At 39.8% G+C, this 20643-nt stretch overlaps 1 protein-coding gene across 15 annotated transcripts in view; it reads right to left on the reverse strand.

Annotated features, from left to right (window-relative positions):
- DYM (dymeclin) overlaps nucleotides 1-20643 on the reverse strand; it is a 344551-nt gene that overhangs the window by 121754 nt on the left and 202154 nt on the right. For 8 of the 15 annotated variants that reach the window (XM_026006032.2, XM_072734786.1, XM_072734787.1 and 5 more), the window contains one exon: nucleotides 15558-15722. The exons of the other annotated variants lie outside the window; for them this stretch is intronic. In XM_026006032.2, coding sequence (XP_025861817.1) covers nucleotides 15558-15722 — 165 coding nt within the window. The remainder of the gene's footprint in view (nucleotides 1-15557; nucleotides 15723-20643) is intronic. 15 annotated transcript variants of the gene reach the window in all.

The following is a 20643-nucleotide window of genomic DNA, read 5'->3' on the forward strand; positions in this document are numbered from 1 at the left end:
TTTGCCATTAGTTTTCTCTTGGTCCTGTTGATTCTTTCTTCCCTATTTCCCTTTTTTTCTGCCTTCCTTTAGATTGAGTATTTGTATGATTTGATTTGTTGATTTATTAGCTGTAACGCTAAACAGTGGTCTGGAAATTCTATCACAACAGTAAGCTTCAATATTCACAGGGCTCACCACCTTCTTCCATTCACTTGGGATTAGTTTCTTTCGTTGCCTGACGCTCAGTACATTGAAAACCACTATTTCTTATGTTTTATCTGTTTTCGTTGTTGTTTTGTGAAGGGTAAGTGAAAAGCAATTTTTAAACATTTATGTGAAAAAAAATTTAGAAACTGTACATAGAAAATTAATGAGCACTGGAGAAAACCAAAGATTTTAAATTTTTTTCTTTACTTGAGTTTGTGCTGTATAATCTTTCCCAACCTCTCATCATCACGCTATTTTAAATTTCACCCTGATTTCTCAAATATGACACTAAATATATGTTTACTTCACTTTGTGTGGAAAATTTACTACTTTAAAATAATCCCACTAATTACGTGCTTTGTACCACTATCTTTTATTTGCATCATTAGTCTCCTGTTGTAGATTATAAATGCCAATCACTGTAGTCTTTTAAAACCTGTTTTTCTGGGGCAGCCCCGGTGGCGTAGTGGTTTAGCGCCGCCTGCAGCCCAGGGTGTGATCCTGGAGAACCAGGATCGAGTCCCACATCGGGCTTCCGGCATGGAGCCTGCTTCTCCCTCTGCCTGTGTCTCTGCCTCTCTCTTTGCTCTCTCTGAATGAATAAATAAATAAATCTTTAAAAAAAAAAAGACTTTAAAATAAAAAATAAAAAAAAAATAAAACCTGTTTTTCTTTGCGTAGAAATCAACATACTAGTATTCTCTACTTTTTCAGATAACACTGCGGCACGATGAAGGAAGAGCACAGAGCAGTTTTGCGCTTCTGGTTCAAGCCCACCATGCTCTACTTCATTTCACGCACTACCCGTGTTGATTTGCTTCCTGAACATACTATGCCTTTGTACTCACACTAACCTCCTGGCCTCTATTTCCTTTTCCTACATCAATCAGCCTGGCAAAATTCCACTCACCTTTTACAGTTACAAAAAACATGGATCACATTTTCTAGTTTATCCATGTTTATCTCCTTCACTAAAATATTAAGTTCTTGAGCATGGGGATAATTCACTTTGGCCTCCTTGGTGCCCACTACATCACACATATACATTCAAAGGTTCTCAAAAAATGTTTAATTGAACTAAACTCAGAAATAGATAAAATTTGGGATAACAGCAGCATATTATGGACTGAATGTATGTGTTCCTCCAAAATTCGTATATTGAAGCCCTAACTCCCCAACGTAACTCTATTTGGAGTAAGGAAGTAATTAAGGCTAGTCAAGATCATAGGGTGGGGCCCTGATCCAACAGGATTACTGTCCTGAGGACACTCCTGAGTGACCTCTGACCCTCTCCCTCTGACCTTGCACATACCAAGAACGGATCCCTTGAGCATACAGCAAGAGGCAGCCACCTGCAACCCCAAGGGAGAGCCCTCACCAGACATCAATCCTGCTACTACCTTGATCTTGGACTTCCAGCCTCCGGAACCATGAGAAAATAAATGTGTGGTGTTGAAGCCCCCCAGCCTCATATTTTTCTATAGCAGGCTGAGCTCATATATACAGAGAGGTGGTTAAGATGAGGCTATTCCTCTTGCCCAACCAGAAGGCAAGTAGGGTTCTTGGGTCTCCAGGGCCAGTAGTACAAACTCGTCAGCTGAAAAAATATATATTTCTGCCTTTTCTCCAGGCGGCTATACTTGAAACAGTTCGTCCTTAGCCACTGCCAGCACCACTCACTCCAAACCAAGATCAGATTGGCTATCACCCTGTTTACACATAATTCAACACTAAAAGGAAGCTCAACTTCCTAAGGACTGGGTTACTGAGGTATTAGAGAAGCTCACATTTTTATTTCATCACAGAGTTCTAGTTACTCCAACACTATACATCTTGGAGGTGGGAAGAACCATCATAATGCTTCTAAAATGATTGTCCTTTATGACAAAAAAGCTGAAGAAACATGGAGTGTGGACAGGGGCCCTGGTTTTGGAATAGTGTAGCCAGAGAGGGCTTTACTGAGGAGGTGATATTTAAGCACAGATCTAAAGAAAGTGGAGGTGTGAGATATGCAGCTATCGGAGGAAAGAATATTCTAGGAAAAAGGAAAAATAAATGTAAGTGCACTGAAGAAGGGCACATTCAAGTTGAATTATTGGTAAACATCTCATAGATCTCTTTAAATAATCTTCTGAAGCTTAAAAAAAAATCTAAACTCCATCAGTATTTTTATTTGCCAAGATCATCCCATCCCGCCCCTAGCAAAAGTAAGTTTCATCTTCCTTACTTAAAGCAGAAAAGTAAATGACTACTCTTTAGCCATCAATCCCCTGCAGAACAGAAACTGGATCTGAAAACATGATGCTGCTGAAAACATCTTTAAGATTTATTTGAATACAAAATGAGAATTACTATGTTCAATAATTCAATAAGAGGACTGAAAAATCCATTTACTTTCGAAAAGCGAGAACCGGCATAGCTAACAGTGAGAATGTGAGCTGTACTACATTAAAGCCGGAATGAAAAATAGTTTTCTAAACTTATTTTTCTTTCATTACTGAACTAGCATTACAAATAAAAGGCACAAAGCTACCAGCAACACCAGCAAGCTTAAAGTTCTTATTGCTTTAAATTAATCTAAACGGAAAACAGGCTAACTACCAAAACATAGAGGTAGTAGTTGTTGTGGGAAGCATGGGTAATAGTATCAGCAGAGCATGGGCGCTTAGGATGTGGCATTAGCATCAGCTAAGTGCCCTGTGCACATTATCTCATTTCAACCTAGTCTTACCCCGAGGGACGGGTTTCCCTACTATCTCCAACTTATATGGTAAAGACTGCCAGCTACTTAGTGGCAGGATGAGCTGAAGCCTAGGCGGCCTGGCCCAAAACCGAAGCACCATGCCACCACATAACCATGAAAACGTCAACATCTTGGAAATCAACCTCAGTGACAAGTCTTCTAATCTTGGCCAGGATCTGATACTTAATTATTTACAGTTTCTCTCTCTCTTTCTTTCTTTCTTTTAAAGATTTTATTTATTTATTCATGAGAGACATAGAGAGAGGCAGAGACACAGGCAGAGGGAGAAGCAGGCTCCATGCAGGGAACCTGATGTGCGACTCGATCCCAGGATCATGACCTGAGCCAAAAGCAGATGCTCAACTGCTGAGCCACCCAGGCGCCCCTTTTTCTTTTTCCTTTTTAAAGATTTTATTTGACAGAGACAGAGAGAGAGAGAGAGAGAGAGACAGAGAGACAGAGAGAGAGACAGAGAGAGGCAAATGAAGAAGTAGACTCCCCGCTGAGCAGGGGCCCCCCCTCCCCCCCCCCACAAAGTGGGTCTTGATCCCAGGACCCTGGGACCCATGACTTCAGCTGAAGGCAGATGCTTCACCAACTGAGCTACCCTGGCACCCCTACATTTTTTTTTTTAAAGGAATAGTATGATGTATCACTTTCAAAGAGTGATATTTAAGCAAAGACCTAAGGAAAGAGTTCCCTTTTATTCTCCTAAAGTGTCCTGGTTTGAAGAATAAATTGCATGGTCCCTCATTTGATAATCACTTCATTTTTTGCTTTGCCTATTCACTTTTGTATCCAGTACAGAAACATGTTGGTCCACCATCATTTTCTTCTGGGGATGCCAGTTCCCCATACCTCTCCTCATCAGCGGGGCTCTCTCAACGATCAGAGCACAACTGTCTCCAGATGGCTTGACTGTAGTTACACCTGAATGTTCGGTCTCCTCTCCTCCCACACCCAGTCCTGTCCCTGCTCCTTCCTCCTAAGTGAACCCCCTTTGTCTCCTTCGCCTACTCTTGCCTCTATTTTCTTTCATGCCACTCCCCACACTTGGAACAACCTACTAATCTACCAAAGATCTATCCTCAAATCACTTTTTAAAAGTCACTTTAGTGAGAGAAGCCTACCCAAGATCACCCATACACCCACCTGTCCTATTTATGGATCAAATCTGTCAGATGAACCTCTTGGAGACTCAAACTTGAAATGTTTTTGCTATTATATTATTAGGAGGTTTTCGCCATCTTCACTCACATCAAAAACAATGTGACTCCTGACCAACTTACAATATCAAAGTAGGGCTTTCAGGTATACCTATAGCCACTAACTGAAAAGAATTTGTATTCTAGAGAGATCTTAACTAAAAATGATAAATCCAACTACTGACTTCAGAGCATCCAGAGATAGTCAGATGTGCTTATTTGATTGTTGAAAGGAAGACCATACTCACTGGTCTAGGACACAATCTAAAAAAAGACCCTTCCCTTACCCACACTTTAGTCGGGTTCCTGGGTATGAACAGGTTCCATCCTTGGACATGTCCTCTAGGAGCCCACTGTTCATAAGAATCCTGTCAAGCTGATTTGGCCAGAGTCCCCCCTACCCTTAGTATCTGATCAAATTTCATCCCCTAGTATCCCCCAAGTAATATCTGATCACCCTAGCCTTCCTTCAGTGTGAATCCTGCTACATCAGTTTTGTGAAGAATCACCCTACTTTCTTAGTAATTTTCCATCTGCCAACACTCACCTCCCCCAAATCTGCTCCTTGGCTACAAGCCCACTTTCCTTTGTTGTGTTCAGAGTTGAGAGCTTGATCTCTCTTCCCTACTGCAAAACCCCACTGTAGCGGTCCTCCTGAGTAAGTCTGCATCACCTTCTTCAACAAAACCCAGAGACGTACACAGAAGATGAGTATTCCTTTTTTTTTTTTTTTTTTAAGATTTTATTTATTTATCCATGAGAGACACACAGAGAGAGGCAGAGACACAGGCATAGGGAGCAGCAGGCTGCCTGTGGGGAGCCTAATGCAGAACTCAATCCCAGGACCCCGGGATCCTGACCTGAGCCAAAGGCAGACACTCAACCACTGAGCCACCCAGGTGCCCCCAGAAGATAAGCATTCTTAAGGCATATTAAGGATAATACGTCTTCTTTGTCAGTGGGTACTTTGTGGTACAAAGACAGATAGTGAAAGAAACAAGGGAGTCTTTAAGATGTGGCTGTTTGTAAGTGAGAAATTCCCCTCAAGACTATGGGTACAGGGGCACCTGGTTGGCTCGGATGGAAGAGCATGTGACCCTTGATCTTGGGGTCATGAGTTCGAGCCCGCACTGGGTGTAGAGATTACTTAAATGAATAAAAACTTAAAAAAAAAAAAAAAAGAATATGGGTACAGTTGTGTGCCTTCTCCAGGGCAAAAGACCTTCACATTTATGCTTCTAGTCAAACTTCTAAATGGCATGTAGTGTGCCCAAGAAGCAACACGCATATACTTTCACAGTATTTAGCCCCCAATGTAGTTTAAAAGACAAGCAATCTATATGTACTATCCGCCAAACAAGAAGTTAAGCCCAGAAATTAACCAAATAACAAGAATGTAGGCAAACAGAGCAACAGGAGAATAAGAACAAACAACCCAAGAATTGTGGGCATAAAGGAGTTGCATTTACAAATCTGTAATCAACGTTTCTTCTTTTCTTTCTATCATGATTCTAGCTCATGTGGATCATCTTTCAGTGGAACCACAGGTTCTTATTATACACACATTCGATATAGAAATAGGTTGCTATTGTCATCATTATATCCACAAGAGGAAGGGAGGGACTAGAAAACCAGACCGAGAGTGAAATAAAATGTCTCTAAACCATGGTAACAGGAAATGCCACAGACTTTTGCAACAGTCACATCAAGTGTCATGCAAAGTTTTGTAGCCTGGATCCCTCTTGCATCTGTAAGCGTAGTGCCTGGGCATAGAAATTCAAAGACAGTGACTGATACTTCAAAAGGCATATTAAAAAAAAAAAAAAAAAAAACCTGATGAAAGTCTCCTCTCTTTCTTTTTTTTTTTTTTTCCTCTCTTTCTTTTAAACTAGACTCCCACAACACATTGCCTCAATATTTTGCCTGCTATAGTAACATGTTGTTATACAAGAGAAAAATAGCAAGAAGGAAAAAAAACCCCACAGGTGATCGCCCATTGTGTTTTATTGACCAGTATTTAATCTGCAATGAGGCTCTCCAACCTGACCGTTTAAGGACAGTAAAAGGTTCTCCAGAGACTACTGTACAACAAGCTAACCTATAAAAAATATTCCAGATGTGCTTTTCTTACTGAATATGTAGCAATAAATATACCTACAGCTATGTATTCACTGGTTCTAGACTGACTTATTGGCATGTCTTTTACTTTGTAACATTTTATGGAAAAGATACTAAAATATCATCGTACATAGTTCCATTGCTACCTTTAAATGTGATTTTGTAAGTTTAGGGCTAAGGGATAGGACATAAATCCTAAAAGGTGGGCCTACCTGAACAAGACACAAATTGCTCTCTTGGCCAGATTCCCAGTGCTGCCACAAGCTCTGGAGGTGAGGATGTGGAGGCTGTACAGTAAATCCTCAAAACTTCTACTGTCAGGAGTAACAGGGACTTGAATTTCCTACTGGCTTATACTATGTGCTACTTTAAAATGAATGCACATAAGAAATTCCTAGTGTCAACATGAGATACAACAAATACAAACATTTAAAAACCCTATGTAAACCTTATCTGCATTAACACACCTATAGACATATGTGGACTGTTAACTATACTTCTAAATCTCCAGGAAAGCTTCTGCTTATTATTATTTTTTAATATCGGAAGAGTGGCACAAGTGGTAGTCATTAGACAGAGGAATGGCAAGGAAGCCTTCAGACTTTTAGTCACTATTAGAAATCCTATCCAGTTGCAAATTGCTCTTTTCTTTTCCCAGTGGCAAGTAAAATGTGCAATTTATCCTTTGGGCTACCTTGAAAATCTGCCTAGAAATGTTTGGTTAGGAAAATCTGGTTAAAAATCTTTTGAGAACAGCTTGTATCTATTACTTCGAGAAGGAAAAAAAAAAATCAAACCTATGTCAAAAATTAACACCAAACTTAGACATTCGATATGTCTATGTAAGGATTTTTATAAGGATTAGGAGCTTTGAAAACCAGGAGACAACATGTTTAGACGGCAGCAGCCACACTGAATGGTCCATACACAGAATTTAGAGGAGAAATACAATTTTGAATTTCTGTCTATAGTCTACACTCCAATTTTAAGTTTTCATCAGTTTTATAAACTATCTCCAAGTGAAATTGTGGGTGTGTAGAGAATAAAAGTTGCAGACCTTAACACAATTAGTTGAAAATACCTAATCATCAAGTAATATCAGATTTGTAGTGGGCTCTAGGATGGGTCAAAATAATTTCAAAAATAAAGTTACTTAATAAAATCATACCGTTGTTACAAGGCTTGATGGGAGGCAGAAAAAGGTTAAAAGTGAGACTTTTAGAGCCAGAATACTTGGGTTTCAATACTGGCTTTACCATCTACCAGCAAGGTATTAAGATATCCTGTGCATCACTTCCCTCATGTGTGAAATGGGGATAATAATATTCACTATCTCAGAGAGCTGCCTAGAGGATTAAAATAAAAATAGTTAATAATTAGAACCATATCTGTTACTGATCAAGAGCTCAATAAATATTAGCTGCTTTTAGCACTACTGGGCAAAGAAAATATTTTGTATGCATGATCCAAGATACAGCCTTTGGAAAATCTATACTGCACATCTCAAGTTCATTTATAAATTAATTTTTAATGAACTGCCTCTTATAGACAGCTAGTTCACAGAATTGTACAAAATGAGTGGCCTGTTGGAACACATCTGATTCCAGTTTAGATCAATGTAAGAACGCACGTGGAAAAATGCCTAAGAAAATTAGGAACTCTTCAGTTCCCATTCCAGCTCAAATCTGTAGGGTGGAGACAAAAAAATGTAACAGGAATGAATTGAGCTTTTTGAAAAATAGAAGAAACTATCTATTGAGAGTAATTCATTCCACACATGTATGGGGAGATGTGTTCCTCTGTTTCTCATGCTGTGACATCCAGTAAAAATGAAACTCTGATCAGAGCAGAGATTCTTAGAGACTTGGATTCTACTTCTGCTTTGTTGTGTGGTCTCTGCCAAACCATTTAATTTCTCTATCGTCTCCTCTGCTTCCTCATCTTTTGTAAGATAGAAGAAATAAATCATTTTGTTGTTAATCTAACTTAGAGGGATGGGATTAGAATAAATGCCACTCCCACTCTGTGGCCACATTGAAAAGAATTTACCTTCCTCATCCCAAGCATGACGACTGAGTTACTTAGTGCCAGTACATTACTTTCACAAACATTAACTTCTGATTTACATCACTGCCTATTTAAATTCTGGAAGTCAAATCAATGTAAGGGCTGGCATCATGATGTGCCAAGGCATGGAAAGTGGGTGGAATCGCTTTTCTTCCATATATGGGAAACCCTGTAAGTTCAAGTCTGTTGGACATTTAGTGACCAAGAATATTTCTATAATAAGAAGTTATGCAAGTCTGCATGTCTGAATACGCACATGGAATTCCCTGCAAATGGGAGCCCCAGGGAACAGCATCCAACTGGGGAAATTCTGTACCTTCTCGTAGTCCTCCAGACACAGTCTAACCTGCACTAGAAATTTTAATTTGTTATCTACCCTGTTGATCTTCAGGAACTCTGGTTATACCTATATGCCCACAGGTACATCGCTATGATTTCAGTGTTTGCTTTATCAACACTCTATACCTGAGAGCGTGTGGCAGGGGGAAAAAAAATACCATTTTCTTGGATCAAATATGAATTTCATATTGCTTTTCCCTAAGATTCTATCATTTCTAAGTTTGTTTCCATATGCCCAAATTCTCATAACATCCTTCTCCCAGAATAAGTATCTTCTGTTATGTTTTAATTATTGATTTAATCTAAATTTCTTCCCTCTGGATAACTGTACAACTGGGTGATAGTTCAGGGCAGAGGAGCACAGCAGGCTAGTGCAGTATTTGAGTGAAGTTTTAATACAATTGTTGGTTTTCAATAAATCTTACTATAGTGTAACAAATTTGTCTGCTTCTCTACTAAATAATTTTGAATTAAAAAGGAATTAAGTAGAATTTTTAATGTATACTGTGATATACTCTCTTATTCATATCTTTGAATCTTCATTCTGTTACTACTCTTATAGCCACTAGCCTCCATAATTTATCTATGCCAAAGGAAAGTTGCAGGGGTGCAGGCTGGTGATAAAGCTTGTTAAAACTACTCTATTTTCAAGTTATTTTATAGTATTGTGTTTAAATTACAAGAGGCAAAATTTAATATAAAATAATTTTACTTTTTCCTCTGAGTTTCTTCTGCTTAGCTAGAGCCACTAGAGAAAATATTATTTTTGCGTTTTATAAGGCATCTTTCAAAGCATACTGATACTGCTTTGATGGTCACAGTTTGCCATATAAATCCAAAAAGTAGAAAGTTGATAAAATATTTAAGAAAAAGAGGGGTGCCTGGGTAGCTCAGTTAAATATCTGCCTTCAGCTCAGGTCATGATCTCAGGGTCCTGGGATTGAGCCCCACATCGTGCTCCCTGCTCAGCAGGGTGTCTGCTTCTCCCTCTCATCCTCCCTCTGCTCTCTCTCTTTATCTCAAGTAAAAAAATAGTTTAAAAAAAATTAAGAAGAAGAAAAAAGCAATATAATCCCACATATGCCACACAGTTTTACTACATAACTACAGAAATTATAACCAGAATACTTCATTATCTAATGACGGTATCTTGAATGCTTTTTTTTTTTTTTTAATTTTTATTTATTTATTTATGATAGTCACAGAGAGAGAGAGAGAGAGGCAGAGACATAGGCAGAGGGAGAAGCAGGCTCCATGCACCGGGAGCCCGATGTGGGATTCGATCCCGGGTCTCCAGGATCGCGCCCTGGGCCAAAGGCAGGCGCCAAACCGCTGCGCCACCCAGGGATCCCTTGAATGCTTTTTTGAAGATATAGTTGCTTTATTTACTTACTGACTTATTGAGAGGGAGAGGGTGAGGGTAGGGCCAGAGAGAGAGGATCCCAAGCAGGCTCCACACACACCCCATGCAGAGCCCGATCCCATCATGACTGGAGCCAAAAACAAGAGTTGGACACTCAACTAACTGAGCCACTCAGGTGCCCCTGTAGTAGCATTTTAACAGGATTGCCACCTTACTGCTTCTGGCCTGGTAATCTCTGAAGAAGTAGCCATTTCGTGGAGCTGCATGTAACATTAAATGCTAGTGACGTGTGGTTTAAAAAAACACACACACTAAAAAAACACACACACTTTCTGTCCTCCTAGAGCTTACTATCTTCTCTGAAAAAGAAAGAATATGTGTGTGAAAAGAAACAATATCAAGCATCACAATGGATTTAGGGATCAGGGAAAACCTGTGTAAGGAAGTAACAAGTGTAGAAAATACAGAACAGGAAAAGAAACATGAACAGGAAAGAACATGTAAAAAAGCCCTAGATGGAAGAGGGGTCAGGAAATCCTGGAAAAGAAAGGCAGTTGGTATGGCCCGACAATGTGCCCTCTCAAGGGGAGAGGGGAGCTGAGCAAGGAAGAGATGGACTCTAGTTTCGATTCTCTTCAGATGCTGGCTAGGGGGGTCTGGGGGGGGGGGGAGTCTGCGTCACTACACATGAGGCAAGGACGCTGTGAGCTGGCATGGCTGGCAGTGGGCACAGAGGAAAGAGGACACATTCTACTTAGACTTTGGAGAGCTGAAATGCATAAAATGGATGGATGCAGGCAGTGAGGGAAAGAAAATCCTGATGATTCTCAGGAGACGGGTGTAAGTAGTGTGATGGCCAGAGACATCACCTCCCGAGACCGAAGAGACATAAAGAAAAGGTTTGTGGAGAAAGGTTAAAGTTGGGCTGGCAGATGGGGTGGGAGAGGTATGAGTGGTAATGCTGACAGTGTGAGGCTGGAGTGGAGCTCAGAACTTCAGCTGGAGTTATCCATTTGGAACATACTGCCACACGGATGACATGTAAAATCATAAAAGGAGATGGAAATGCCTGAGGTAAGAGTTTAAGTGAAAAGAGAGGAGGGCCTTAGGAACAGGCCTTAAGGAATTCTAATATTTATAACAAAGGCCTAAAAAGAAATGAAAAATCCACGAGAAGAAAGCCAGGAGCACAGGGTCACAGAAGCCAAGAGAAGGTGGTGGGCAAAGCAACCTACCTCAGCTCTGAGATGAAGCAAAAATGGTAGCTGGTCCACCAAGCTTTGTCCTCCCCTCCTGTCCTGTCCAGAGTGCACAGCCATGATTCATTTTTATACTCCAGAGAAAAGAAAATCCCAAATCCCCATCCAGAAAACACACATGAAAAGAGTGACTTCAAAAAAATTTAACTACGTATTGTTTATTCTTCCCAACTTTTCCGACCCGAATTTACCTGTTCTGTTTTGCCTTATGTGGCACTAAGTACTAAGGAAGTAAGTCTGAAGACCGAACACCACATTACAGAAAACAGAATACGCTCGATGACAGGATCAAGTAGTGAATATGTAATTCGAAAGGAAACCATAATGGTTTAAATGGAATAATGCATTTCATTTCATGCCACAGAAGGGGCACAGAAATCAATAAAACACATAGCCACAACAGAATTATTAAGACAGTATCATGTGCATGGAAAATTATTACTATGGCTTCAAATATTTATTCATGACAGATTTAATGAGTGGTATTCACTATGACAAGACTATTCTAGTAATTTAAAAAACTAAAACAAAAACTCTTTTGAGGAAACTCATTAGAACATTGTCCTAGATTTACTCTTAACATGTAATCCTTTTTCAAAGCAATCAAATGTCACCAGATGTCCTTTTTCTAAACCACCGTATAAAAGACATACCAAATGGGTGAAAAAACTCCTAAATTTGAAAGTGCTACAGTTTTGACATGATTTAATGTTGTGCTTACTTAGAACAATAAACCAATTCAGTTAAGAAAAGCACCCCTCTCCCAAAAAACTATAAAAATTCTGGAATATGCTATGGGAGAAACTTTCTGTGATCACAGATCAAGGAACTATCTATTCCCATAAACCACTATAGTTCTTTGCCAATTAACAAAATGATATTACATTATTTTGGGGAAGGGGAGGCCAGAGATATACACTTAACTTAGGGCAATGGAAGGAAGGCAGAGAAAAAAACAAAAGAGAAACTTTTAATTTAAATTTGCATCATTTTTAAATGCTTAAAAAATTTAAAATTCTTTTAAATGTTATGGATGTTTCACTAATGTTCCACAACTATTTGTATATATCATCTATTTCTTGTCCATATGCATATGTTAAATAGTTGTTTATGGCAGTTCATAATTTTATACTCTTTTCTTACTAATGTTATATCAAATGTTTTCCACATTTCTTTTTAGTTTTCTTTATAATATTTTTAATGGCTACATAATATTACATTGAGTTAAGAGGATATAGTTTACTTGACCCAATCCCTTATTTTGTTCCTAAATATAATTCTTTCCTTTGGTTACTTCCCTAGGATACATTCCAAGGTATTAGCATTCTAATAACTTTTGGTGGGTATTTCTTTATAGAAACTCACTATTTTCTACTATTTTTTATCTTATAAATGCAATTTACACGACTCCAAAATAATCCAAGATTACACCATATCTTTAGGAAACAAATTTTAAAATGGTTTAAAGTTATTGGCAGGTGGACTCAACAGAACAATCCAACAAGGAAACAGCAAGAACTGGACTGCCTTGTGGGATGGGAAGCACCCAGAAGTATCCTCAGTGATGCTCTCAAAACAATCTTTATATTGGGAAGAAGTCTACGGTACAATGACTGAGATCTCTGTCTACAGCAGTAGTTGATGTCAGACTAAGGTAAAGTTCTTTAGAGATGACCTGATATTTCCCTCCAGAGACTCCGTTACACCCTAACCACCATGGAACCCAAAGCTATTCGGGATTCTGATGGGAGCCTGAGACTGCTCCCTTCGGGCGTTGGGCAGGTTTGTCCTCCTGTGTAACGTCGTTCCACTGAAAGAAAACACTGTCAACTGCAGAGACTGGATCACATCTGACCCCGCAGCCCCAGAATGAGGCGAGAGAAGGCGGCAGAGGGCAGACAGCCAGGCCCGCAAGGGGACAGCATTTCGAAAATGCCATCAGGTCTTCCCAGCCTTGCAACATTTGCTCAACCCATCCACCTGGACCGCCATTTCCTTCTAGTTGCATCCTGAGGGCTCGGCAGGCCAGAGGAGGGCTCTGTGCCCTAAATGTGCCCCTTGGAGGGGAAGGGACCAGGGCGGCCAGACACTGCTCCAAGACAAAACCGAAAACATGAACGAAATGCCGCTGCAGTGTGGAAACCGTGTGCCTCAGCCCTGCCAGGAACTGGGCGGAGGGGGCTCGGGAATCCCAGCCGCCACGGGCCTTCGGCCTTTCCCCTCGTCTCTACCTTGGCCCTGCCTTCGACCTGGTCTTCCAGGTCCCTCCCCTCCACTGCCCTGCACCTCCCCAGGCGCCCCATACCCTCCCTCCTGTCTGTCACTGCACTGGTAGGGCTGGGCCTCTGTCACAAACAGCAAATGGCCCCAATTGCTGCCACTGGTGTTAACAGGTGAATGGCGCACAGGCGTGAGGTGCTGTCAGGCACCCAACGAGGGCTGTGATGGAGCGCCTGCCACACGAGGCTCAAGATCTGGTAGGACATGTACAGAAGTACAGTGTGACGGCAGCCTGACGTGCCCACCTGGCCAGGCTACGGTACCCGTCGTGTGCTCAGACATCCATCTAGACGCTGCTGTGATCACGTACCCATGGGTGTGACTGATATTTACAATCAGCCAACTTTAACAAAAGCAAATTACTCTCTAGTATGTGGGTGCATCTCATCACATCAGCTGAAGTCCCTGAGTGGAGACTGAGGTTTTCTGAAGTAAAAGAAGAAATTCTTTCTCAAAATTATTACACAAAAATCCTGTCTGAGTTTCTGGCCTCCTGCCCTGCACTGTGGATCTAAGATTTAAGACTGCAGCATTAACGCTGACCCACATTTTGAGCCTGCCCAATGGATTTCAGACTTGCCAGCCACTACAATCACGAAAGCCAGTTCCCTAAAATAATTCTCAATCTCCCATTTTCCATGTACACACACATGCTCATGTGTACATCCTACTGGTTCTGTTTCTCTGGAGAAACGTTCATCAGGGAGGCACACTAGTAAGTAAGGGCAAGAGCAGTTACGCTGCCTGTCCGACATGATTGGCAGCTCTCTCTGTTCATTGCAACCAGGCATGTTCTGTCCCCAATTCCTAAGTGTATCACTTACCCGATACTCAGTTTACCTAAGTCAGTTGAAAGGAAATAGTTTTATTTTAGTAAATTCTTCCCTATTATATGCCTAAGAGTTTTATTCTCTTATTTTCACTTACTTTTCTATCTCTGATTTTTGGTTTTCTAGAAATATCTCTACTGACTCAATAAGAGTCTGCTCAACATCATTACAAATCCATAAATGCCATCAACTTAGATGTCACACTTTCTTCTACTCTTAATTAAAGTGTTTTCACTAGATATACTGTAAAGCTTTTGTATGTTTCTTCACCTGAAAAGATCTATTGTAATTTAAAATGTTTGCTATTTTCTAGAAGGTGGTCATGGGAGCTTTTCCCTTCTTCTAAGTCATTCTGAGTGAACACATGGCCTCAAACATCCTACCTACCTAACAATATAGTGCTGGCATAGATGTCATCTCCGACCTACAGAAAATGTGTGTTTAAAATGCCAACTGCAAGTACAAAGCAGTAATGTCAAACTATCCCTCTATTCTGGGGCATGACACACACTAAACAGCAGGTGTGAATTTTCTCTGAGACTTGACATCGACACCTTGTTTCTTTCTTACTACTCCCACAATGGCTCGGTTTGATCTACACTCATCCATGACACATTCCTACTTGCTGATTTTCTAGTGACTCTGTATGTAAATAAAATAAGTAGAAACACAAAATCCCAATGGGTAAATTCTACCTTCCTATAAAATCAAACCTGCTCAGCTGAACGTGCTTCTATGAAAACACGAGTGAACTGCTGCAGCCAGCTCTCGTGTGTGCTTGCAGAGCAAGAAAGAGAACTCAGAACTCATCTGTAATCAACAGCAACGGCAGGTCTGCTCATACACAAATCAGACAGAGCACTCCCAACTATTATATAGTAAATTAAAAGATTTCCAAATGGAGCAAACTATAGAAAAGTTCTGTCAAGGTTACACGACAACTATGTGGTTGAAAGCTTTTCTCTCTCCTATGAAACATAAAGTACTTAAGGAGACATTTGTAAGGAAACAAATCCCAGCCGTTATTTTAAAGAATTATTAGCATCATTTCAAATACAAATTTGGTCTATGATCATTTCATCGACCCGTGTTCCATTCAAACATGCGATTCTCAGTCACAGACAGCATGCGGCATGCAGTAAGTGGACAGCAGAGGTTAATAACCTGGAAGCATATGATCTGAGAATGTGAGAGCAAGTTAAAGATAAGAGTTCCTCTCCATTGTCACTGAGGGTCGAGAAGCAGTGCTGAAGCGTAGAACAGTGGGAGTGGGGGAAATACAGTTTGTCCAACACATAAACATATCTCCGCAAGTGGCGGCAGGTATAACTGAAAGACAAAGGTAAAAGGAGAAAAACAGAAAGAGAGTTTTCCTTTGAAAACATAAACCATTCTCAATTGTCCTCAAAGCTCTGTGTATTTTCACTAGATGGTGTCCAAGAAAAAACAACTGTTAAAAGAGAATATTAAAAAGATAAAAAGGAAAACAAACAACCTAATTAAAAATGAGCAAAAGATCTAAACAAATACCTCACCAAAGAAGATATACTGATGGCAAATAAGCACATGGGAAGATGCTCCCCATCATATATTGTTAAGGAAATGCAAATTTAAACAATGAAATACCACTAGAAACCCATTAGAATGGCCCAAACCCAGAACACTGACAACACCAAAAGCAGGTGAGGAGGTGGAGCGACAGGAGCTCTCATGTGCTGCTGGTGGGAATGTACAAATCTCATGGCCATTTCGGAAGACAGTTTCAGTTTTCTTATAAAACTAAACATATTCTTACCATATGATCCAGCAATCATGCTCCGTTGTATTTACTTAAATAAGCTGGAAATTTCTGTCCACATAAACACCTACACATGGATGTTTATATCAGTTTTCTTTTTTTTTTTATATCAGTTTTCATAATTGCCAAAACTTGGAAGCAGTCAAGATGTCATATCCAGAAGATGGAATATTATATTCCGTACTAAAAAGGAATGAACTATCAAACCATGAAAAGACACTGAGGAATCTTATATGCGTATTACTCAGTGAAAGAAGACAATCTAAAAAGTCTACATACTGTATGATTCCAACTTCATGACATTGTAGAAAAGGCAAAACCCCGCAGAAGGTCAAAATATCAGTGACTGCCAGAGGTTAATGGGGAGAGAGGAATGAATAGGCAGGGCACAGAGGACTTTTAGGGCAGTGCAATATTCCTTATGATACCATAATGGTGGATACATGTCATTATACATTCGTCAAACCCACCAAGAGTGCACCCCAATATAAACTATGGTCTCTGAGTGATAACAATATGTCAAGGTAGGTTCATCAACTACAATAAATCTCTCACTTCTGGTGTAGAATCATAGCAGGGGATGCTGCGTGTGGGGAGACAGGGTACATATGGCAAATCTCTGTACTTTCTGCTCCATTTTGCTATGAACTTAGAACTGCTCTTAAAAAGGCTATTTCAAAGCGGGGAAGATATATTGACAGGGGAAAAGTTTCAAAATATGATGGTGTCATTAGTTAACCATGTGAAATCTGCCTTGGCAGAGCAAAGCAGTGTGAGAGAATTTTCTCTCTACAATACTACAAATACATTCCTGGAAGAAAGACAATAATAGTACAGCAATATGGAATATACCACGGTAGAGGAACACAGAATTAGGAGTTAGAAAACTTCAAAATCTGGATCCAGCGCAGCCACTGGAAGTTTTGGGACAGTGGGGATTTGATCTCTCCAAACCTCAATCCCACAAATTGCAACACAGAAGAACGTTAAATTATTCCAAAATTTTGAAGTGATACTTAAATTATTATCGTCAGAGTAATTTCCATTGTGCCACTTTTCAGACCACTTGAAAATAACAAGTTTGAAAGAGGGAAATGCCAAATCAATCTGACAAGGTGAATCAATAAAACCGTAAGCACATCACCATCAACAGATATGCATAAACTACTAGTCTTTGAGAACCTTACCTAGATATCCATGCCAAAAATATACCAAGTCCCAAGTTTTATTTTGGGAATAAACTAATAAAACTAATAGATTAAAAGATCAGAAACAGGCAAATTTCCAAAACTTGGGCAATCCAATCACCCATTCGACCTATCAAGCAGCCCATCTACTCATCACCAAGCAGTATCTACTATAGGTGGCACAGTGGAACTGTTCAGGACTCTGAAGACAGTGTGAGGAAGAAAATGCACATAACTCTCTCCTGAGGAGCTTACAGGATAGAAGGAAAGGCACTTATTAGGCAATAACAAGATCCCCCTGAAACAGTATAATTTCTAACTATAATGAGAGCACTATGCAAGGACAGGTATAGGGTGCCCTAAGAGGAGTAAAATGGAGCTCTTGCTCTGAGATTTGGAAGTTCAGAGAGGGCTCCTGCAAAGTGAATTTTAAGCTGACATCTTTTTTTTTTTTTTTAAAGAATTTTATTTTATTTATGATAGTCACAGAGAGAGAGAGAGAGAGGCAGAGACACAGGCAGAGGGAGGAGAAGCAGGCTCCATGCACCGGGAGCCCGACATGGGATTCGATCCCGGGTCTCCAGGATCGCGCCCTGGGCCAAAGGAAGGCGCCAAACCGCTGCGCCACCCAGGGATCCCTAAGCTGACATCTTAAGGAGGAATGGAAGTTAGCTACATAGAGTATGGACTGAGGGAGAGGAGTTGTGAATAAACTAAAAATCTATTATAAACAATATGTGAATATTGTAAGGAGAGTGGGTTATAAATTAACAGCCTTTCTCTGTTCAAAAAAAACAATCAGGTTTTTTTTAATTGAAGTGCAGTGATACACAATGTTACACTAGTTTCAGGTGTATAACACAAGTGTATGCCTTATGCTGTGCTCACAGTGTAGCTAGCATGTCACCATACAACACTATTACAAGACCACTGACTATATTTCCTATGTTATATCTTTCATCCCCGTGACTTATTCATTATATAACTGAAAGCCTGTATTTTCACTCCCTCACTTCCCCCCGCCTCTGGCAACCATCAGTTTGTTCTCTTTTGGTTTCTGCTTTTTGTTTGTTTTGAAGAACATTTTTTTTTTTAATTTAAGAGAAAGACAGTACAAAGTCTAAGGGAGAGGGAGGGAAAGAGAATCCTAAGCAGGCTCCATGCCCAGCATGTAGCCTGACTCAAGGCTCGATCTCATGACCTTGAGATCGTGACCTGATCTGAAACCAAGAGTTGGACACTTAACCAACTGAGCCACCTGTGTGCCCTGAAAAAACAATCAGTTTTTAAAAATATAGAAAATGATTCTATTCCAATGACAGCAAAATGTGATGAAATATCTAAGAGTAACATACAAATATCCATGAAAAAAATCTTTAAAATAGTAACAAAAGATTTAAAAGAATTGATAAAATAGAAAAACAAATAATTTCATATGGGAAACTCGAGAATTATAAAGTCACTAAATATTTAGGTGCTAGTCTAAAAATTCATATTCTCAAAAATATCAAAGGATTTGTTAAAAAAAAAAAAAAAGAAACTAGACATGTTAATTCTGAAGTCCATATAGAAAGTTAAACATTTAAGGAAAGCCAGAAAACTCTGAAAAACTATGCGACTAGCTCTACCACCATTAAAAAATATTAAAAAATACTGTACTAAATATTAAAAATACTGTAGAGTGACATTACCAGAAACAGTATGGCACACAAGTACAAGAACACAAGAAGAGAGTGAAAGAAGAGAAGATAAAGGTGGCATTTAAAACAGAAGATCAAAAAAATAAAATAAAACAGAAGATCAGATGAATTAATCAATAAATGATATTGGGATAACTTAGCAGATAACTAGGAAAAAACACAGCTGACTGTTCACCTCTTAAATCAAAAGAAATGCCAGGTTGATCAAAGATTGGAAGGTAAAAATAAAACTACAAAAGTTAAAAAATAAACCATATACCTGAGAGCCATTAAAAAATGGTTTGCCTGGGTGGCTCAGAGGTTTGGTGCATGCCTTCAGCTCAGGGCGTGATCCTAGGGTCCCAGGATCGAGTCCTGCATCGGGCTCCTCGCAGGGAGCCTGCTTCTCTCTCTGCCTGTGTCTTTGCCCCCCTAACCTGTGTCTCTCATTAATAAATAAAATCTTTACAAAAAATGAGTCACAAATTTGACCACATAAAAATGGAAAATAGAAATAGAAGACACAATCACTTTTTCACTGTGCCTTTTGTACAGTATGAGCTTTCCACCATTTTCACGTATAAGACATAAATTAATGACTGAATAATTTTTTAAAATTGAAAGGAGCAATTATTTCGGAGGGAATATGCTAAAGCAGAGATTTACACAAGTTCAAGGATCCAAAAGAAGTTCAGTATGGCTGCTGTATATCGGAAAAATGGTAAAAGGTCACATAGGCTCATGCAGTGCCTTGCAAGTTATAAGCTTTATCCCATTATGAAAAGCTAAGATGGTTCTGAGTGTGGAGCAACTAGATATGGTTTACTTTTTTAAAGATGCATTTCTGCAATATGAAGATAAAATTGGAGAGGGGCAAAAGTTGGAAGATACAACCAGAAGCACCAAGGGTGGAAAAGCAAAGACCAGTAAGCAGCCACTGCAATAGATCATGCAAGTATTGCTGATGATGGCTTAGAGCAGGAGACAGCAGATACAAAACTATTTTAGAGGTAAAACCAATGGGACTGGGGCACCTGAATGGCTCAGTCGGTTAAATGTCTGCCTTCAGCTCAGGTCATGATCCTAGGGTCCTGGGATCAATCCCCATGTCTGGCTTTCTGGCTCAGAGGAAGTCTGCTTCTCCTGCTTCCTCTCCCTCTGCCCCTCTCCCCCCACTCGTGTTCTCTCTTTCTGTGTATCTCAAATAAATAAATACTTAAAAAAAACAAACAATCAAACAATGGGACTTGCTAATTAACTGGAATGGAGATGGTGTCAGTGGAGGAAGATACCAAGAATCCTTCCCTGATTTCCAGTATTAGGAATTGTATGAAAGTACACTTTCTGAGATAGGAGAAACCAGAGGAGGGCTAGGTTTTATGGAGAAGATCATGAGTTTAGTTTTGGACGTGCTCAGTTTCAGATACTGCAGCTGTGAGATGTCAGCAAATGCTGGTACACATACAAGCTTGATGCCAAGAGAGGTGTGGACTAACTCAGAGACAGAGATGGATATAGACAGACACAGATGGAGGTCAAAGCTCCAAGAACATATATGAGATTACCTAATGTCAGAGGGAAAAGAC

Source organism: Vulpes vulpes, chromosome 13 (assembly GCF_048418805.1).
Source record: "Vulpes vulpes isolate BD-2025 chromosome 13, VulVul3, whole genome shotgun sequence".
NCBI lineage: Eukaryota > Metazoa > Chordata > Mammalia > Carnivora > Canidae > Vulpes > Vulpes vulpes.